The sequence below is a fragment of the Centropristis striata genome, chromosome 9, assembly GCF_030273125.1.
Source record: "Centropristis striata isolate RG_2023a ecotype Rhode Island chromosome 9, C.striata_1.0, whole genome shotgun sequence".
NCBI classification, from domain to species: Eukaryota; Metazoa; Chordata; class Actinopteri; order Perciformes; family Serranidae; genus Centropristis; species Centropristis striata.
Genome location: NC_081525.1, coordinates 13,148,980 through 13,172,786, shown reverse-complemented (window position 1 = coordinate 13,172,786; position 23,807 = coordinate 13,148,980). Strand labels below are relative to the sequence as shown.

Here is a 23,807-nt window from a genome sequence, read left to right as displayed (position 1 = left end):
TTAGGCTTTGCAGGGCAGAATACAGTCCTTACAATAATTACCTTTTCTGCATCAAGACATAATCTTAGAGATAATCACAATGCATTTAATAATCAAGAATTTTCAACAGCTCTCCTAAATGATTAGATTGAGAAGCTTGCTGTTTCAGTAAACTGCAAAAGCTGAAGATCAAAAAAGAGACAAACATTTAGGAGTCAAAATAAAAAGCAAATCCTAAAAACCATGTTAAAACCAGAGGCTTTTAGTGTCTCTCGTGTCACCAACTTCAAAGAGCTGGACTTTTAGTCAACTTCAAAGACTGTGAATCTCGTCCTGTTTAAAGTCCAACTGCATGAAAACGTGCTGTAGCACAAGACAGAAAGATTGTAGAACAATTCTGAACAAACATCTCTGTCAGAAATTAGGAAGAATCTACAGAAGGATGTCAAGCCCATGGAAACATGGGACTGAAAATACACTAAAGAAACTACATTTTGATGACAGATTAGGTGATTAAGTGTATTGGCATCTAACAGTGCTGTGTATGAACATTTTAAAACCTCAAATAAAGAACCTCCTGTTAAGATCAGATCCATTGCTCTGGGTTCCTTCAATTGATCTCATGTTAAATCCTACTCAACATCCCATCATCCAAGCCAACTCTCTTCACCACCTACATTGTCTACAGCCTAGGAGGAACATTACTGAATTAACGAGACTGGTCTCCCCCAGGCGGCAATCTCCGTGTCTGAGCATGGAGGCCAACCAGGAAGTGCCTTAAGCTGCATTTTACCGAAAATTGCAGCAGGGGGCGCTAGGTTTGGCTGCAAAAAAAAAATCTGTCCATTCATTTCAGTGCAAAATGAGAAAACTTCTCACTTGATTTATTACCTCAGAATTTTTTTTTTAAAACACTATGGTCTCAATCGCTAGTAAAAAATCTTCTTCAAGGCAATTTGATATTAATAGTTCAAATAATGGCCCCATTTAGAAGAAAATAGAAAAAGAATCGTATGATTTGGGGCGGGGCTACCTTTGATTGACAGGTCACTAACAAGGCGAGCCATCAGGAGAGAAGCAGAACAATGCGTATCGCGTTAATAAAGTTATATATAACGTTACATAGATATAAAAAGGATGTTTACCGACCCTTTCACTGTATTTTCACTTAATGACAGTTTACTTGAATGTTTTGTTCAGTAAAAATGTCTTGTTCAGCATTTGGTTGGACTAACAGACACTCCAAGGAGTCGCTGCTCAGTTTTCTGAGGTAAGTAACATAAGTTTTGTTTATGTTTTTTTGCTAGCCAAAACTAACACCCCAGTTAATGCTCCAGTTAATGCTAACATGAATTAGCAGCAGCTTCTCTCAGTCAGGTTGAGGTGTAGAGAGGCTGTAGTCAGTGATCAGATCCCTCTCGCTCCTACACAGTCCAAATATGGTCTGCTCCCCGTATAGGAAACAAGATGGCGACGCAAGATGGCGACGAGTGTAACGCTAAACTCGATGCTTCCAACGGGCCACAAACCAATGAGTGACGTCACGGTAACGAAAATACAGAGAAAATAGACTTTACGTTGATACATGTAATGAAATATGTATTGATTTCTATCTCATAAGCAGTTTGGACTTGTGTTTTTTAAGCAACTATATTCTTTAACAAAGCATAAGCCCAACTTAGTGTACTGCCAGTGCTCATTTATAAGAGCACGAACAGCGGCCAACCAGAAAATTCCTACTGTCACCTCACATCCAGTAAGTCCTGGTTTAGTATTCACCACATGACTGGCGCCTTTCTGTGTGTAATATTATGCTGTCTCTGCATGGGTTTTTTTCTTCCAGGTGCTCATCCAGGTGTTCTCCCACAGTCCTTAGACATGCAGAAAACTATAAAATGGCTCTAGGTGGCAAATTGAGTGTAAATGACTGTCTGTATATATGTTAACCCTGTAGTAGATAGGAGCTGCCTCCCACCTAATGTGTGCTGAGACAGATTTAAGTGACACAGAAACTGTCTTGCTGCTCCAGTCAACGAACCATTGAACATGCACTGTTGCCTTGCAGTGAAAGGATCTGAGAGAGTCTCAGCCACCTGTTTTATAATCATTCTGCAAACAAATGACTTGAGTCACTCACTCAGAGAGTCCCTGCATGTTCACTGGCAGCTGACTGAGAGCCAATGACACTACATTATGTTATCTTGCATAAATTTAGCAGTTTTTTATGCAATCATACTAATTGGGATTGATGGCGATAAATGTCAGTGGACAGGAGTTTTAGCAACCATTCTCAGTGTGACAACTTTTTCAATTTCCATCTTTATATTAAAGTAATCTTTTTTCACTGGGTTGTCAACGTTTAAGATCCTATATTAGCTCCACAATTTGCAGTGTTAAAGCAGCAAATGGTAGCCTACAGTGCAATAACAAAAACATTAGTAAATAAAAATCAGTTCACGCTAAGTAATGGGACAAAAAACAATATAAAAAATCTAAAAACAGAAAAAATATGAGACCACCCTTGTTTTCGTGTTCATTTTAATTGGACAAATATAAAGATAACAACAAAAATAGCTCATAAGAGTTTATATTTAGATATGATATTTAGCCATTTTCCATGGTTTTCTTGATAATGACTTTGGTTATTATCGAGAAAACCATGAAAAATGGCTCTTTTGAGGCGTTTTTGTTTTTACCATTATATTTGTCCAAACAAATGTACCTTTAGTTGTACCAGGAAATAAAAATAACAAGAACTTTAAGAAAAAAAATGGTCTATCTCATGACTATATGAGTAGACTAAATGGTTGAATTCACACTATTGCACATGAAAATTGAAGCCAATGCGGGCGTGCCCTAAACCTGTATTCTCTCTGATAGCCAGCAGAATTATGACTTCTCACTTGATTTATTACCTCAGAAAATATTCTCATAATGAGTTTATGGTCTCAATTGTTAGTTTAAAGTCTTCTTAAATGCAGCATGATGTTCGGTTGCTTAATTATGGTTTCATTTAGAGTAACAACTACACATACTTAAGATTGACTGGTTGCTACAGTGCAGTGTGTTTTCATCACTCTAAGCTTCTAGTTTTGAATAACAGCTATGCTTGCTAACCAAACTAGTAGTGATGTGCCAATGAAGCCTCATGAAGCATTTTCTCTATTTTCTGAGCCCACTAGTTGGCACTCTTGGTTTAAAGACAAAGGCTCAAGCTATAGTAATTAATTGTGCTTTTAGTCCTTTGTTGAACATAGAGCGCCATCTAGTGGGCTCAGAAAATAAAGAAAATGCTTCATGAGGCTTCATTGGCACATCATTACTTTGTATTGTAAGAAGAAGCCTCCTTGTCAATTCCATCTTAGCAAACAACAGAAACATGTCTAAAAGCTGCTGTGTTGTGAAATGTACTACTAACAAGATAAAGAACCAGAACTAAGTTTTTTAAATCTGACAAACTGGAAAACTGAACCAGGGCTGCCAAGTTTCAGAAAATGACAAGAGTGAGACTCTAGCACCATGATGACTTTGGCCTTTTAACGTCGATTTATTCCTTAAGACTGATGTCCTCACCTACATGCCAGCGGCCAGGGGCGAGTCGAGGGTCAGAGCTTTAGGGCTGCTGAGCACCCATTGAGCCCCGCTGCCACCACACACCCTCAATCAACAGTCATTAGAATAGATTAGATTGAACTTTATTGTCACTGAACAAAGTAACAGCTACTTGGACAACAAAATGTAAAATATAGGCCATCTTTCTCTCTTTCCCATGGCACTTTTTTTGGTCATTTTGTGTCTTTTTTAGTTATTTTGTGTCTTTTTTTAGTCATTTTGTGTCCTTTTTAGTTATTTTGTGTCTTTTTTCTGTCATTTTGTGTCTTTTTTGTCATTTTGTGTCTTTTTAAAGTAATTTAGTTTTTTGTCATTTTGTGTCCTTTTTAGTTATTTTGTGTCTTTTTGTTTTTTTGTGTCTTTTTTAGGTCATTTTGTGTCTTTTTAAAAGTAATTCAGGTTTTTTCTGTCATTTTGTGTTTTTTTTTTGTAATTTTGTGTCTTTTTTTCTGTCATTTTCTTTCTTTTTTTTTTAAGTAATTTAGGTTTTTTTCTGTCATTTTGTGTGATTTTTTTTAGTTTTTTTTTTTTATCTCGGACGTCTGGTTACTTATAGCATATAAGAATATTCAATTACTGTTAAGCCAACTATGAATAATAAGACATGCCAAAACATGTGTCCTTTATCATAGCTACACGTATGACAAAAAAACGCGTGAAAATCAGTAGTATTCAGTGAGGTAAGATTAATTAAATGCGCTGACAGTTATATGCTCCTGTCAAACTAATTACACTGAGTGGAGCGGATCACCACTCCAAGACGGCGGCCGAATTTCTCGCGTCACAGCAGCTGATGCTGCGTCTATTTGTCTATGGGCGTGTCTGCTCCACCTTCCGCCATGTTTGCCAAAAGAGAGAGAGAGCGAGAGCGCGAAGGAGAGAGATTTAATATGAACTATATTTAATGTAAAATATTTAATATGTTTGTATTAATATTTAATGTATTGTATTAATTGTATTGTAATTGAATTGCATGTCTGTCTGTATGTATGTTCTGCTTTTGGCAACAAAGGTTGATACCATTCATGCCAATAAAGCTAATTTGGTTCCATTTGTACACTGTCAGAGTTAAGGATAGACCTTGAAATTTAGAATTTTGAGAAACACTGCTTTAGGGGGGTCTAAATTGATATTCACAAGTCTGTAACTCTGACATACACACACACACACACACACACATTGAGACTAACGTTAGAGTCTCTTTTTCAAGTGTGAACTGGTCAAGAGAAGAGGCAAATAAATGTTACACAGCTCTGCAACAAATACAGGACAGTGATAGACTTATAGCAGCCTTAAAACAGTACATATTAAGGAAACTCAAGGAGAAACAGTGAATCAACTGTCAACAAAATTGAGTAGTTAATTACCATCTGTCTTCAAGCAACGTCGAGTGGGTTTTAAATGTCGGCGCTGTTGTGTGCGAAAGAAAGTTAGAGACGCCAAGACCCGCCTTTCGTTGCTTCTGATTGGTTTATATTGCGTGGTGCCTTCCGCGGTTGGTTAGATTTAGGCACAAAGGACTGATGGATTGGTCTGGGATTGGTTATCTCGGTCAGTGAATCAGAGTTACTCGAGATACGGCAAGCTGCGAGGACGAAAGTTTATTAGGATGAAAAAAATAAATACAGGGTATTGAATGGGGAAATATAAGCGTGAGAAATGTCAAGTGTGGCGTGTGGTGTGAGAATGGGTTAAATTGCGTGACTGTCACACTCAAAGCGTGACACTTGGCAGCTCTGACTGAACATTTAGGAGGACAAAAGTGGATATTAGCTAACATTAGCTAGCTAACATTACTACAAACTAGCTAGCTAAGACTAGCTTTAGCTGATGACGTAGGATCATTCTAGCTCCAATCCACTGGTTGCGATAAACAATATGGTGACCACCATAAAGCACAGACTGGTCTCCCTTCAAAAACCTCAATATAGGGCGTTTTACATGCAGCAAAATATGACTGACATTTACGTTTTAGACTGTTCTCTGCTGCCATCTTGCTGATGTTGGTGGTGGAGGTGGATGGAAAAAACGCCAGACTTTCACCCAGCAGAATGGGGTTCATGTCCCACGTGAAATCAAAAGTGAAGGACTTTTTCAGCAACTTTCGTTTTTTACTTGACTTATGTGGCTCACGTCACCCTCGTAATTATTTCACCATCTTGCTGACGCAGTAGTAATGATTGACGGCAATACTGAGTTTAGATAATGGATGTCACATTGGGTTGAACAAAACTGCAGACTTTTACGCAGGAGAGTGGGGTTCGTGTCCCATGTGAAGACAAAAGTAAAAGACATTTTTATGCAACTTCCGTTTTTTTAATTACTTCCGTTGCTCATTTTACCCTTGTAACTACTTTACTTCCGGCATTTACGTACATTTGTACTGTTTAAACTGTCTTTTATAATGCCTTAACAGAGTTTTTAGTCCTTAACCTAGGTCTGTGGTTTGTAGCCTAAATTCACAGGAACTGCAGCTTTTTTTTTTTACAACTGTGAACCGTATGTGTGTATAATGATGTGTGCACTATTTTTAGAACGTTCCACTGTACCGTGAGCCACGAAATGCTAATTTTGACACTCATATGTGTCTTTATGGGTGGCCCTGACAAATGCCGTATTCTGTAATTTAGGTTGGAGGTCTCGTTGATAAAGCAACATGCCGGTTTTTTTTAAGCAACATACACACACGTACACTTACATGCATGCACACGTCTTGTTGCAATATTTAGCTTTGCACCTCAAATGTTATATCTTCGTCTCTGTCACTACTTTGAGTCACTTCACTGACTTTGCATGCAAATCTGCTACAACATAACCAGAATGCTAAACTCAAGGCTTCAAAACCGGAGTCCACAAACCAATGGGTGACATCACGATGCCTACATCCATTATTTTTACACAGTCTATGAGGAAGACCTGCTGTATCACTCCTCCACACACAATGGGTGAAACAGCCTGTTACTGAGGAAGCTGTTTGTGTGGCTGCATGAAACAACACAGTGAGAATGCACAGGGCGAGGGTGTGCTCAGTTCCTCTTTGAAACATTGTAGTTTCACCATGGCAGACCCACATCAATAACATCCACCCACTGGTGCACAATTACGTCAAGCCTAGAGTAAGTTCAGTTGGACTGTCTTTCATCTTTCCTTGACATTGTGATTTTTTCTATCAAGGTCAAGAAAAGGTAGTAAGAGGAAGATATTTGTCATTTTTGGGACTTTTCAGCCATAGCCCAGTTGTATGATGTTTTCTGCGTCTTTGAAGTCTAAAAAAGACCCTAATCATAGGTAATCATACTGTAGGTACAGTAAAACACTTGTTTTCATGCTATACCAAAGCATCAACTTTCCTGCTAAAATCAAGTAAAAAGTGCAATGTAGAGGACTTAAGAAAGTGAAAATCCTTTTGGCAGGTGTATGAAATTTAATATGGTAATGATTTATTGATGTTAACAACCCATCATGTTACTCTTACTGAACCACCTTCTTCCATATCCTCTCTCAGCCTGTCTCCTCCATCCACTCCACTTCATTCATATGCCCTCTCACCTCACTCTTCCCCCATCTTCAAAGATGTCGGTGGAATTACCTCAAGTAAGATGTGTCAGATGGAGATATGCGTTGTGCACACTCACGCATACGGGGGTGTGTGTTCGTGTGCCTTAGCTTGCGTGACTGCTCTCTGGTATCATCACCATTTGAAGCACCAAAGGGGGTTTTGGCCTGACAGCTGTGCAGGGGAGAGCTGGGTGCAGATGTAATATCCTTCTATCATCCCTCATCAGCTTCAGACTTCCAGGACGGTTGGAGGCACCGACAGATATCTACTGCCACTTAACAACACGCCATTTACTGTTTTACAGACCAACATGCTGGCTGAGGAATACCATTTGAAATGGACAAAATGCCACTGTAAATTGGTGTAATAAAATGGCATTTCAGCTGCAAGAGCCAATAATAAATTAAGACCTGATGTGCTCTTGGGGAAGTAGTGTGAGGAAATTGCTGGCAAATTCAAAGCAGTTTGTCAAATATGAGTTAAATGACATGTTTACAGATATATGTGTAATATGTATCTTACTTTCCACTCCATTGCCACTTGTTCAGCAGAAAACTGGGGAAATGCTTGATCACAGTGTGGGCTGGAAAGAATCTCTGCCAGCAGTACTTCACACAGGTCACACCAGAAAGCATCACAGCCAAATACATGTCTCTGTGAAATATGTGGTTCTATGAACCTGTTGATGCAGTGACTACTTGCAGGGGAAGTTAGCTGAAAACTGTATTAACCCTTTGATGCGTAACATATTGACACCCCTACTAATACACAACATGGGTAAAAAATGACCCGCATTCATTTCCCATGTTATTTAATGCTTGCTGTGTGTTTCTGTGCTCCATCTTTTGATATCAACTTATTTTATGATTGAATATTCCACGAATTCTTTAAATATCTTACTTTTGATAACAACAGATCATTATGTCCATTTTGCTTCTCATACTTTAAGGAAGAAAATAAGTTTTTGTATTATTACATAGCTAACTACTTGGCTAAGTAGCTTGCTAAGCTAAATACTTAGCCAAGAAGTTAGCTTAGCAAGCTACTTAGCCAAGAAGTTAGCTAATTAGTTAGCTTAGATAGGCACTTAGCTAAAAAAATGGACATGGGTCATTTTTAACCCATGTTGTGCATTAGAAGAGTAGTGACACAAAAAGGGAATTTATTCAAAAAATAATAAAGGAAAACATAAAAATTAGGATGTATGATAATAAAAAACAAACTAATTGAGGAAAAACTGGAATACTGAATGATGGAAATAATTTATTGCAAAGATATAGAACATAAAAACTCTGTCGGGTCACTTTAGACCCATGTTGAGCTAACTGCTAACATGTTAGCCTGCTGGGGCCATGCAAGAGGTAGTACACTGTCTGGCTGCAGTGATGCTAATGACAACCTCCACACCAAACGGAAACTGAACTGAAACTGATTGAGAAATGTTTTATTCTTTGATGTTGTCGTCCACAGCAACCACCAACAGCGGTCAGTCTCTCGAGGTGGAACAGGCAACTGAGCTGAGAAATATTCTACAAATCTACAATGTCATTAGCAGACGTACATTTGAGTCAATACAGCACAAGCAAAGATGAAGTCAAAAGACAAGTACTTATAAACAGGTTGATTCATTTATATAAGTCAGAGTAATGAGTGGTGACAGGTGCTATGCGGCTACTATTTTTGTTTTGTTTGGTTCTGTATGTTTGATTGTCTTTTTTTTATTTTATCTTATTATATATTTTTTTCTTATTATTCTTCTTTTTTAAGGAAGAAAGGAGGAAGAATGGAAAGGAAAGGAAGAAGAGGGGGAGGGGAAGAAGAAAAAAGAAAAATCAAGCAGCTTCTTTCATTTCTCTCTTTTGTGACTGCTTATTTCTTTTATAATAAATAACAGATTGTACATTTCTAACTTATAAATTAACTTGAGTTGTAACAGGGTAGGCGTAATAAGCTATGCTTCAGCCTTTTCGGTCCAAATATCTATTATCAATTTTCTTTCTTTGTTTACTTATTGTTTACTTTGATCAATGTTTTTTTCTGGCTTGTTACTTCTGTTTAATGACATGCATTGCATGTCTGCAATGCATTGCATACCGAAATAAACGGAAACGAAAATGAAACAAAACGAAACGAAACAACACACGAGTAAGTGCCATGGTTTAACCCTCTGAAATATTCGGCTGTTATGTCAGTTAAAAAATATGTTAAAAAATCTTCACCATGCCATGTTGGTATCAATTTTTTCAGTGCAACCTCACCTATATGTCCTGATAATTAATTTTTAACTTGATTAAAAGTTAAGAAACTAAGGAAACATAAAATCTAATCTTGAAAATTATGTTTCAAAACACATAATTTTAAATATTGCAAAAATGAACACAGGTTGCATTTATAACAATAAAATGAGGATAATATCTCGTTCAATATTTTATACTAAATGTATTTGACATTATCTCTGGTTTTTTGGCTGAATATGATTAAAAAAAAGTCTGGCATGTTGTTTCAAGCCAGAACTTTAGAGGGAAGCTGATGGCAAGGCTCCACGTTGCTTCATTTTTATTTTTTCGCGTCATAAATAAGTAATGTGCAGCTGCTTCCATTGACTCCAGAGGGTTAAATTTGAGTCCATTGGGATGTTAGAGGTGCATGCAGGAAGACCTGCCAGTACAGAGTTGCAGTAGATTAAACATAGTCTAATACAACAACTTACAGCACTATCAAAAGTAAAATGCCTCTTTCTCTGTTAAGGAGTATTTTGGGTTTAGTCTCAATGACAAAGGTGAACCAGTCAGCATGAACAAAGTTGTTTATGCGATAAGCTCATCAGCTGGCAGCCAGAAAGGCAGTGGGGGAAGAACAGCATGGGTTCTTATGAAATGTCAGGGAAGTATGATGATATAAAATAATAAAAAATAATAATAAGATGAGGGTTAACTGTGAAGAACAGTAAAAACGACTTGGCTGCACTTCAAATGTGACTGCCAGTGCCTTAAAATAACCATAAATGTACTTTTGCTGCAGTAATATTTTGGTGGAACACATGAAATAATTTGTCATTAAACATTGTACTTATGTGTTTAGTGAAAACATTTTTGCTCCTTAATCCAAAAAGTGCCCCAACTCATATGACCACATAGGACATCTGTTCCTAAACTTAAATGTGACCCACAGGATCGTTTTCAAAATCAGCTCACCGAACTCTCGCAGGAGATCAACATAATACCTAAATGTAACAGTCGCCACATGTTAACGTTTTTAAATGGTTAAAGGTTGGTTTAGTCTGGGCTACAAAACTACTTGCTTAAGGTTAGGGGGGAAAAGTACATGGTTATCCATAGCAAAGGTAGCCTGGGTATACCCATACTGCCTTGCACGCTCAATTCCATTTTGAACCTGCAGGCAGTCTGGAATCTATGGCCGTTTCTTAGCCCTGTTTTACGGATCCAATCACAGAACGGGGAGGGACGGCAAGACAATGATGCGTACTATTCGACAGACGGTAGCTTGTAGTTTTGTAGTTTTCTTACAGATCCAACATGGCTGCAGCAGACGCGAAGCTCTCTTTGGATCTAGCTATAGATAGTTTAGAGCCAAAGTTTATTTTAAAAGAAGAGCAACGTTTAACTTTATACTCCTGTTTCACCACCAAAAAGTATGTTTTAGCCTTGCTTCTGACAGGATTTGGCAAAAGTCTAATCTACCAACTAGCCCCGCTACCGCTCGCTGCTGTAACGCCGGTGATCTCGCTACGAGCCGGGGGACAGCGGAGCCACCCAGAGACCCACAGCAGCTCGTCTATTGACCATAAAATCAGTGGATGTGTGTTGCTGAATGACATGAGGGGGGATAGGGCGTAAAAATAAATAATAATAATAATAATAATAAGAAAGCGAGAACTGGAGAAGCAAAGCAGCAAGCAACACTCTCTCACAGACACAGACACACACAGACACACACACACACACACACACACACACTGCTGGTAGACTGTGAGCTGAAACTACAGAACAGCCAGAACATGCTGCAGAAAAATGTTGCTGCAGCAGAATTGAGCATTTTAGTCTAAAAGTAGAGATGAGCTAGTCCGGCTATGTAAACATCAATGTCTGTTGCTCTACATACGTCATCTGGTATAACTGATACAACTGGCTAAGAGCTATGTACAGACGCTTTTGATAGACATTCGTAAGCTCTGGAGGATCATAAACCACGCCTCCTCTAAGGAAAAATGAATGGCTGGTTTCCAGACTAGATCTCATTTGTGATATAGTCTGGCGTTAGTCAGGCTTTAGCAAAGGACAGTAAACAATGTACATTTTTGGGTTCAGAGGAGACAGGAAGTTCGGTCACCTGGCTCAAAATCTTGTGGTTCTTTGATCTATTGAACCACCTTTAGTGGACTTTGTCATTCTTTATACTCCATATATTCGCTTGTGCCTTTTGCCTTTTTTTTTCTGTTACGTAACTTGCATTTTAACATCCATAATTATTACTATGGCCAGTAGAGGGCACCACTAACTACAAACATAAATATGGAGAGTTAAAAGCTGCTCTACAAATGAACAATTTTGGGTAGAAGACAGTCTCATCCTCAGCCTTATACTGCTGGGGCTATTTCCATTTGGAGAAACATGTCATGGAGCTCAACAGGTTTCACAAACCACACCTGTCTCTGCTAGACAGCTACAAAATATGAGGTTATAGCATGAACACCTGAGGGCAACAACAATTTAAAACTCCAGGTTGGACTTCTCACTGAGCCAACAGAAAGGAAATAGCACAATAAACAGGTGAGACAAACCGAGGACACACTGAAGAGGCTGATTAACTGTGTTTTCTTTCTGCCACAGAGAGCTCACTTTAGGGGTCACAATGAGACGATGGAGTCAAATAATGGAGGCAATTATTTGGGGCTTCATTTCCTTTTGTTTGAACACAACAAAGATTTGTATTACAGCCTGTCAAATAATAAAGTGTTTTACTGGCACGGTGGGTTAAAATCTCCCCTGAGATAATTACAGCTGTTGCTGATGTCGTGGGAGAAGAAATTAAACCAGGAATTTGTTGTTGAAACAAAAGATAGATCTGGTGATAGCAGTCGTTTGCAGAGCTGTCTCCTATGTTTCAGACTGTAATGCTGACAAAGAGAAGTTTAAGGATGTCACAGAGGGCAGGAGGGCAGGAGATGTCACAGCTCTGGTCCTTACATTTTTGCAGGATATAATTATCTGGAAGGTGTTGCAGTAATGGCCTCCGGTCTACACAGAGTACATGCCAAAGTCAATATGAAGATCCCCCTGGCTCTATGAATCCTTTGCTCTCCCCCTCCTGAACCTGAATGTGGCCCCGAACCAAGGAGCAGCAAAGATGACAGGATGTCAAATGTTCTTCTCACACCTCAACGGGCTGTCTGAGTTTCTTTTCCATGTCCCCAAAGCCAATATAACTGCTTGATGACATATGTCAGAGACAACTCCCACGCGTGGCACCGATAGGATGGATTTTTGCTTTCAGATTTCTGTGCACAGTGGCGAAAAAAGATGCACCGAAGGCCTTTTTTAGAGAGTATTGTGTTACATCGCAATGAATGATGAGAATGATATGATGCTCACCTGGTCAACTTTCTATCCAAGCTATTATTTATACTAAGAATATGTGCATGGAACAGGTTTAAATTAGCCGATCATCCTCGTCTCGCAAACAACAAACTTTGATCTTCCTTCACTCTCCAATGCAAATTACCATCTTTATGATGCCTTGGCCATCTTAAAACAACTGTGTAAACTTTCCAAAACAAACTTTGTAAAATTATTGCAGGGGGTGAATAATCACAGGACAGTGTTGGGATCGTTATGACTTGCACAGAGGAGAACTTTCATGTAGTGAGAGGAAAAACAGATGCTAAACGAGAAAACAAATGTTTAACGAACCACACTCCTGCTACACAACATCTGGTGGTTTCCCAACACATTACCAGCACCACAACTCTGTTTATTGGGCATATGAGGATGAATGAATACAATTACAGCCACAGTAGATCACATATAGTGGTCTGTTTGGAATACTGAACAATGCTGGAACACAGATGCAGAAGTTGCCTTGTGTGGTTGGGGCCAAACGTGTCTGCTTCAATAGATTACCTGAATGAGTTCAGTATGATGTCCTGTGTCTGGTCTAGTCTTTGCACATCTCAGCTTCCAGTCTGAACACAGCTGAGAAAGTTCTAAGGTTTCTTCTTTAAGAAAATGTCACTCAGAGAATCCTGAATTACTCGAAATTAACATATTATGTCAGGGGTCTCAAACTCAAATTAACTGGGGGCCGCTGGAGGCAGTATCAAAATGACCAAAAAACACACAATTACTAAAAAAAAAAAGACACAAAATGAAAGAAATAACACTCAAGTACTTAAAAAAGACACAAAATTAACAAAAAAGACACAAAATTACTAAAAAAAAGACACAAAATGACAGAAAAACACTAAATTACTTAAACAAGACACAAAATGACCCAAAAATACACAAAATTACTATAAAAAAGACACAAAATGAAATAAATAAAACTCAATTACTTAAAAAAGACACAAAATGACCAAAAAAAGACACAAAATTGCTAAAAAAAAAAGACACAAAATGACAGAAAAAGACTAAATTGGGGAGGGGAGTGGGGGAGTGACTTAACATAAGTTAACTTTATAAATAGATGATAACGCCTGTCTGAATCAACTAGTGGAGTAATCATAGTGTGTAGCAGTAGTGTAGAAGGCTCAGTCTAATCCATATGTATAAGGCTGATACCTGGGTAGGTGTGACCCAGTCTCTGCTTGGAAAAGAGACGGACAGCATCTGAGAGCACCTGACAAATCAAGAGAGCCCAACAAGAAAAAAGTAAATAAATGTCATTAATTAATTCACATGAAAGATTTGGGTCTACAGACGGAAATAAATACTAAATGCTCCATGAGAGAAAGTCCATCAAGACAGGAACTATGCCAAAAGATTACCAAAGGGGGTTGGATATTTTATCAAAGAAAATTATATAATATATATGTATATATATATATTGTATATATATATATATATATATATATATAATATTAAGGCAATTCTTTAATGCAATGCAGAGCTATTCAACTGTCAAGCATATTACATTGGATTGATTTTAATAACTTTAATGTACCTCAAGTGTGCACTTTGCAGCTTTATTAAGTATCATACAGATACTCAATATTAAACAACTCTGGATCTGGATATCCCTAGTTTAAATCAGCATAAAAAAGTATAACTTTTAATGTTAACTTTAAAGCAGGGACAGCAGTAAATCACTCTGCACTGACCTATAAATGAAGTGATTCTCAGTACCTGTTGTCCACAGCCGATTAAACTGTCTGAAAAGCTTCTCCTTCAGTTCAGTAAATCTCTATAGCCACCTGAATGCAGCAGGAAACATATTTTGATAAATCTGCAGTGTTGGATGTAAGAAGTGGCACACCAGACAGCCGTGCCATTACGCATGGCCGTTCATTGCATCTGCCTTGATTCAATTACATGCAAATGACACCAAGCTGCCTCAGAATAGCCACACACACCTTCACACATTACTCTCCTGTTAATGTGGGAGAGCTTATTAAGCCTTTGTATCATGACCAACTTTCCATTGTTTATTTGCTTTTTTTGTGTCCAGCATTTATGCTTGAAATGCATTATGGTGGAAAAACTGTTTGTGATATGATGTGACAATTTATAACATAAGATACAGACGGGAAAAAGGCTTCAAATTGATGCAATCATCTTTTTTGCCATTGTTCTAATTAACCAATTAATAATTAAACAACAACAAAACTGTATATTAACCCATTTAAGCCGGGAAAGCATTACCATATTTCTACTATTACAACTGGGGGCGCTCTTGCGTTATTCTACCATCAACCCTTTATCAGGCAAAAAAACATATTTGGTAACTTGAGCCAATCAGTAAATAATACAAGATTCAAGCATCATTGCATTAAAATAGTATACATCTAAATTTACGTGTGCTTCTCATATATAAGGTGCTTTAAAAAAGACATTCAGACATTACGCATATGTAATAAGTATTCTAAAATGTTAATAAATAGTTTAAAGGTAAAAGATAATGTGGTGATGGATGCAAATTATGTGTTATTGTCTATTTAGGGTTGCTGTGGGAAAGAGACTATAGTAAATATAATAATAATAATAATAATAATAACGACTCAACTGACCTCCATTTGCAATATAAAAATGAAATATTTTGCAAAAAGTCTTGCAATATCCTCCAATATCACTTCAGGGTTGATATTTTCAATTTTCAGGAGTGCCCTATAAAGGGTTAAAGCCGGGAAAGCGGATAAGTCGTTTTGTAGAATTTGTAGTTTTTTCCACCTATGTTTCGTCTCTTGGCCAATGAAATGCATCAGAATACAAGTGGGAGTGTCGCAATGCAACATGGGACTTTTCCGGAAGACGACTATAGCGGAGGGAACTTAGATATAACAGCTATAAGCTCTCAAATACTTGTTGAATTTCATTTCTATCTGCTACAGAGGCTGAAAAATCGATTATTTAGTAGGCGTTGACACTTCTGTTGAATTTTCCAGAAACCTTCAGGTTTTAGGGGGTTATTTTAAAATCGCCCAGAGGTTTTCCAGGCATTTTTCCAGGCGTTTTAGGCCTAAAAGGGTTAAGTGCTGTGCATTCCAGTCATACCCCTCCAACAATATGATTCCCTGAGGAAGCATCCATTGCTCTCACCCTCAAATCAAATTACACTCACATGAATTTTCCTACCACTGCTATGCTGAAGACATTCAACTATTCTTCGTATAGCCTCATTTCATATTCAGGTGAAGGTACACATCACTGCTTGCTTGGCAGCTGTCTTGGAGTGGCTGTCTGAGCTACATTCCCTTGGGGGGAAGGTATGTCCGCACAGAGTCCTGCCCATCACTATTGATATTGTTGAGTCAATGCTAACTCTGACAGGACAGGAACCTACATGTGACCCAGGACAAGGACAGGACTGGGTTTTTTTCCAACCATTTGGCACACCTATTACTCGTTTATTGCTTTCATGCCTTGTATTCTGACCCATGGCAGAGGAAGGATTTAAGTGTATGTATGTCAGAGAAGTCACATTTACACATGATTGGTGAAGAATACTTTCCTCACTTGGGAGATGGCCCAGACTTCAAGACATGTCTCCCACATGGACTGCTGCATCTCGCTCCTTGGTGGAGCACCTGCATTTGCTACCTGACCTCTGCAGCTAGTCCAAAATGCTGCTGACTGCCTGGTATTCAACTTTACAAGGTCCCCCACACCACACTTCCTATATTCAGGGTTCGTACACTTTTTCAGTGGTCAAATTCAGGCACTTTTCACAGACTTTCAAGGTCCATTTTCAAGGTTTTTCAGTACCTTTCAATGGTTGTAAATGGCATGTTTTAGATGAGTACTTCGATACTAAAACGGGTAATTTCACTTAACCATACCACCAGCAATGGTATTACACTTTTAACAACTAAAAGTAGTTTGCTAATCTCATAAAACATACTGGTATGGGAATTTAGAGGCTAGGAGCAAAAGTAAGCTCACAAAAATCATCAACCGGCAGCTGGTGGAACTAAACACGACCCAAACTAGGAGGAAAGCCCCACAAATAGGCCTACTGCAGGAGGCCTCACATCCACTAGGAATTAGAAAAACTCCCTTCAGTAAGAAGATACAGGGTAGAGCAACAAGAAACATCTCAGAAACAAGAAGACGCAGGTAAACGCAGGTGGATCGCTCTTCATTTCAGATAGGCTATAGGCTATTCAGTTTATATAGTATTTTTCCATTGAAAATGCGGTTATCTAGTCAGATTGCAAGATAAATACAGTAAGAATTTCAAGCATTTACAAGCACTTAATCCAAAATCCAAGCACTTTTCAAACCTTGAAATTCAACATTAAAATACAAGCATTTTCAAGGATTTCAAGCACCCTGTATATTAGCTCCCATAGCTGTCATCATTGTAATCATAATCCGTAACCAAGTGGCCACGATGTGGTGCACTATGATGTTTTTCACCACTTCTTTACATTTTGCTCGATCTTCTGCAGTTCTTGTTGCATTATATGGTGTCATATTCGTCCAACTTGCAATTTTTCGATTCCATCCTGATGCAATGGAGGACGCGTCGCTAACCCGGGCCATGACCGATCCCATATGTGGTTGTCTGGTGTAATCATCATAAGTGTTTCAATAGACAAGATAATCTGGTGGTCTCCATCTCCTCTCTAGATGTGGATGGCCGTTGACTCTTGGTGAGCTCATCATTGAGCCTTTTTCTTTAAACTATGAGCACCATGTAGTGGGCTCAGAAAATAAAGAAAATGCTTCATGAGGCTTCATTGGTACATCACTAGTTGTAACCACTTCACTTCCGGCATTAACGTACATTTATCTACTGTTTAAACTGTCTTTTATAACACCTCACCAGGAAGTTTTTTGCCCTAAACATACATCAGTGGTTTTGTAACATAAATCCACAGAAACTGCAACTTTTTCACAACCGCGAGTGTGCAATGTGTGTGCTATTTTTAGAACACGCGGCTGTACCGTATTTAAGTTTACGTATATGTATTACATAATAAATGTGCCCAGTGCAATTTCACCTTCTAACGGAAGTGGCATAGGTAGTGACAAAATCTGTGTCTCATCTGTCCACTTATGATCCGATCAACCAAGACACATTTTAAAACCGTGTAAACAGGGTCTTAGATCATTCCCTATGTAAATAGTTGACCTGAAATCTTCACAAAGAAAGACTTCAATCAAAATGAAATCAAGTGTGCATGTAAACACAACTACTGTATTTGTGAAAGGTTACAAGCTCACAAGCCACACTTTGCCGACCCCCCCAGCCCATTGTCCATTGCTTCTATGAAGCCGAACTCAATGTGACTTTCATGGTACCCTCTCTTTTTCTTTTTGAGATATTCAGCATTTTCGTCTCCCTGATGCTTCGCCATTTTTCCATTAGTTCTCTGTTTCTGTTGTTAGGCGAGGTTACCTCTAGGTGAGGATACCGCTAGGTGAGGTTACTGCTAGATAATGTTACCTCTGTGTATACTGCAGGAGGGATGTTACACATGTCCTTATTCTCACGATATAGCCTTTATATTTAAACTTTTCTAAAGTTATTTTTCTATTTAAATAAATGAATAAACATTTAATGTAGCCCATATTTGGTTGATTTTGTCACACTAATGAATTAAATGCTGACTCATCTATATTTAACACATTAGATTTATTACACACCTTAAAATCAAGAGGGCTTCGCGACCCCCTGTGGATCTTTGGCGCCCCCTGGGGGGTCGGGCCCCCCCTGTTGGGAATCACTGTGCTAGAGGATCACTGGTTACATTTTTAACAACGTGCTTTATTTCAAAAGCTGAGTAAATCCTCCACCATTGCACACATTCTACAGTTTTCTGTAGGTGAGAATCTAGAAATCAGTAGAACAGCTCTACTACCTCCTCCTTAAAATAAGGGCCCTTCACCATGACAACACTGATAATGTGCCATGGTAGAAAAACCAAAGAGCAGGACACAATCTGTGTTCAGTGTGTGGGAGAAAAAACGAGAGATAAGGCTGTTAAAATATGGCAGATACAACAGTTAAAAATAACTGAGGGGGAAATTGGGCTAAACATTTCACAAACTGACAGTGTTGTTGGCACTTTAAGCTCCATTTGTGGCATATGTTTCGACCTAAACAATACAAACTGACAAAAGAAGTTTTATTAATGATTATGTTGCTATGTGCTAAGACATCTGCCTTTCAAAACTTACTTTCCAGCCCACACAGTGCACTTGCTATAAACAGGAAACCTCTGTAGCAACAGAAATCACCCAAGAAGGCTGTCAAATTATAAACACTATATCACTATTCCAGCGTGGTGATACAAAAGTGTTTGTATATTTTGACAATGTAACATATGCAATGTATGTCATTAAGTTGCCTAAGTGGAGAGGAGAGTGTAGTCAGGGAGGAAAGTTCTCTCAGTGTGATAATAATAATGCATGCAGGTCATGCTCTACCTAGCTGCCTACAGGATGTTTGACCTTTCTCCTCACACTTGAGTTCATCATTTAAGATATATCCCTGGGCCCATATCCACCAAGTGTCTGAGAGTAGATAATCTGTCCAAACTGGCCAGAAATTATCCAAGTGATATGTGTGGCCCTACTTTCAGGCCTGGAAGTGAAAGTATTTCATCAACTTTTTAAAGTTCAGAAATAAATAAAAGCATAAAAAAAGCAATAAGTGTTTGCAACATCATTGCAACATTGCAGACTCCATGCTACATTCAACACTATTTGTAATATTTGGTAGATGTCATCATGAAAAATGAGTATTTGATTTTGGCATCATAAAAAGTTTCTCAGTTTGAGCATTAGATATCATGTCTTTGTGTTGTATTAAGTTAAATTTAAGTCATCGTGTTAGGGCTACACAGATTTTTTTTTTTTTTTAACAAGAGATCTCAAACTGAAATATCCCAAGTTTCAGCCTGTCATCTTAATTGCTACTTTCTAATTAGGTAAGTCTTTGCTTAAAGTGATCGTGAGGTTGAATTGTGCCTTAAAAATGTTATTTTTTTCCCTTTTTCTCTGGTGCTGTAGTCGGGTTAAAAGTAAAGTTCAACAAGGAAGGACTCCCACACAGAGAACATGAAAGAAATATAGACTAGTGTCTGGATGTTAAATGTTTCTATTTGATTAATTTAGAGCTTTAAAGACAGTGAGCATATGTGCAAGCATGCATATAGTACAGAGTGCAAATGTTACAGTCCATGTTTAACTTTCCCCAGTGCAAGATGAGATATCATGATGAGTCACCTCATATATTGGTTACTGTATGGTTGACTCTACAAACAACATTTGTATGCACACACATATGTATATGTCTATATATATATATATACACACATGAAATGTACTATATTTCTAAATATGCTATTGCTACACAAATTGCACTGGTCTGTTCGACTTGAACAAAAATAAACAATATTTTTGTTGCTTAAGTTTATGTATTCAGTCATTATTCAATGGTATACTAAAAATCCATGTGAAAAAATGACTTCTCACTGTTCTCAGGTCAAATATTTATATGCGATTAAAATGCGATTAATTTCGATTAATTAATTACAAAGCCTCTAATTAATTAGATTGATTATTTTAATCGAGTCCCGGCCCTAATATATATATATATATATATATATATACACACACACAGATGAAATGTACTATATTTCTAAATATGCTATTGCTACACTTAATGGCAAAAATTACACTGGTCTGTTGGATTTGAACAAAAATAAACAATATTTTTGTTGCTTAAGCTTATGTATTCAGTCATTATTCAATGGTATACTAAAAATCCATGTGAAAAAAATTACTTCTCACTGTTCTCAGGTCAAACATTTATATGCGATTAAAATGTGATTAATTTCAATTAATTAATTACAAAGCCTCTAATTAATTAGATTGATTATTTTAATCGAGTCCCAGCCCTAATATACATACACACACACACACACACACACACACACACACACACAGTCACATATATATCTATACATACACACACATGTACGTGAATGTGTCAGTGCCATGGATTTATTTTGCTCCGGTGTGTTTTGTAATAACTTGACCTGCTGGCAGTTGGTTACATGTATGTTCAATCAAGCCACAGATGACTGACATCAGTAGTGTGACCCATATGTAGGGTGACTAATGGAAGGAAATACCACCGTGAACTGAAATGTCTGCACTAGTGCCGTCAGTACATATAAGGACAGTTTCCCACTGTGCGCAAAGCCCTGAATGTATCAAATAGAAACATTAAAATCCAGACTCCAGTCTGAATCTCTTTTATGTTATCTTTTATGTGTGTGAGTCCTTCTTTGCTGCACACAACTTGCTAAAAGTAAGTGCAGGAAGCTTTATAAATATTTCCTCCAGTATAATATAATAAACCCATGTCCTGCTGTGACTGCCGGAGGGTTTGAGACTGTTCTCGCCATAAAAAATGACCCTATGAAGTTGTTTTTACAGGCAGGTTATAGGACCCATATTTACATTTATTGTTATGCGGTGACCTCTAGTGGCTGTATTTTTATGATTGGAGCAAAGGGGGAAGTCATGTGACACAATATAAAGAGTCACAAAGTCTGCAAAGAGAGTAGGCACAGTAGGTGAACAAACACAGGACTTTGGGTCTCAAACTCGCGGCCCGTGGGCCAATTGCGGCCCTCTTGACAATATTTTGTGGCCCCCACCTTGATATGAAGGGTTAATGTGAGTTTTATATGAATGTCACTTTACCGTGTTGTATGTGGAAGGTCCCTTCATTGCGCAAGCTGGAGCTTTGTTTCACTTGTTTCTATGACGACGTTAACAAAAAGAAAGGCAGCTGTTACTGGACCGTTTATTATCTGCTGTGTTCTTGTTACCGGTAGAACTGGAAATGTTATGTAATGTAATTTTGTGTCTTTTTTTGTGGTAATTTTGTGTCTTTTTTGGGGGGTAATTTTGTGCCTTTTTTTTTTTTTTAATTTGTGTCTTTTTTTTAGTAGTTTTGTGTCTTTTTTTGGTAATTTGTGCCTTTTTTTGGTAAATTTGTGTCCTTTTTAGTAATTTAGTGTTTTTGGGTCATTTTCGGTCTTTTTTCGGTTATTTTGTGTCTTTTTTTAAAGTAATTTAGTGTTTTTTTCAGTCATTTTGCGTCTTTTTTGGTCATTTTGTGTCTTTTTTAAGTAATTTAGTTTTTTCTGTCATTCTGTGTCTTTTTTTAAGTAATTTTGTGTTTTTTTTTGGAAATTTTGATACTGCCTCCGAGCGAACCCAACGTAATTTGAGTTTGAGACCCCTGCAGTAGACTGTTGTCTGTGTCGTGTGTGAAATCAAGTCAACAATGAGATGTTTTAACTTCACTTGACTGAACTGACTTCTATGAGGATGTGTTGATCCGTGCCACCAGTAGAGCTGCTAGTTTCGACCTGCACAGGTCGTATAACAGGTTACAGACAAATGACTCATGTTGTCATATGCACTAGAGGACTTACTGGTCTGTAGAGTAGTTGTGATATTGAGACTCTTGATACAGTTTCTGATTCTGAAACAACCTACCTTGTGCATCTCTTTTTGTAAAGACATAAAATCCATATAAAACCTATGCTACCTCTACTCTCTCAGCTTTCCTGAAGAAAGAAAGAACTGAAATAATACATGAAATGGGATTACACACTGATTTTTAACACTGCCAGTTCAGTATAAAAGCTATTACGCTAATGCTAATGTATGCACACTGGACTTTCCCCTAACAGAGACAAGCATATTTATGGATCAGACTGTTTTCAATTCAATTAGAGTTTTCTTTTTCCTCCCAAAGCCAGCGCTGTGGATTTCACCCTCCACTACCTATTATTTTCAGGTTGTGCGGATGCCTTGAGGGTGGATAAACATCATGAAGATCTCTCGCACTAATTAAGCTCAAAGTTGCTGTCCTAGCCAGAAGTTCCAAATTTGAGTGGGCCGACTTAGCTGGGGCTAAATCTCTGTGTTTCCACCCCAAGGCAGTACAACAAACATCAATACTGCATTTTTAATGGAAGTAAATGGGGCATGCATAATTTGTAAGCTCTGTGATGTGTATGTGTTGCTTGGATAGAGCGATAATCCATATTGCAGTGTGTCATGCACAGTCTTAAAATGATCTTGAAACATTTTATTCTTCCTTAATAATACTATTAGTCTTACAGGCTGCAGATGGTTATTATCACATCCACACCCCATGTGTCAGAACTGAATAAATCACTTCAGTGACAGACTGTAGCTGTCTTGCTCTAGAAAGATGACACTTTTCTTCAAAATATGATACACACAGATTACTGACAGGTGTGTGTATCTTCACTGAGAGGGATTTTCACTTGCAATTGTGGTGGTCCATGGCACTGTATCCAAATAAATCCGTGCACAGCTGAGAAAACATTTCATTCATATGGGGTTCATATAAAGAAGGCCAGCAGTTGGTAAAATGAGAGCAGTGGAAGTTTGGCTTGGTTACCTCTTCTGCTTTGGTCTGCTCAAAGGCAAACTCCATGGTGGGCACAGCCAGCTGGTTGGCGAAGAAATTCACATCTCCAGGCAACTGCAGCGAGCTGACGTTGGGTCCAGGGCAGTTTCCACCACGGATGCAACTGAGCAACTGTCTCTGTGAGAGAGGACAAAAGATGAAGGGGAATTTAAAAAAGCAGCAGGATGAGAGAAATGTCCTGGTGGAAGATAACAAAGGTGGGGACGGGGTTTAGGTAAACAAGGTGTTGCCATGTTAACCCTCTGGAGTCCATCTATTTATTGAAAATAGACATGTTTTATTTCCAGTAATAACTTTATTTATATATGATATGTAAACAAGCTGAGAAAGCCAGTTGGAAGTGCAATAATAGGAGCTTTCACAGTGTGGAAGAAAGTGTTGTATGTATATCTCCTTTTTTGATGATTTTTCGGCCCTTATAGAAGCACTATTGGATGTAAAAACATGAATTATCCAGTGGTAGAACATTTTGTTGAATTGAATCATCCCA

The 23,807-nt window shown here is 38.1% G+C and overlaps 1 protein-coding gene across 1 annotated transcript in view; it reads right to left on the bottom strand.

The window, feature by feature from the left end:
• LOC131978137 (inactive N-acetylated-alpha-linked acidic dipeptidase-like protein 2) overlaps window positions 1-23,807 on the bottom strand; it is a 787,053-nt gene that overhangs the window by 168,046 nt on the left and 595,200 nt on the right. The window contains exon 13 of the mRNA XM_059341659.1: window positions 23,288-23,434. Within this exon, the coding sequence (XP_059197642.1) occupies window positions 23,288-23,434 (147 nt within the window). The remainder of the gene's footprint in view (window positions 1-23,287; window positions 23,435-23,807) is intronic.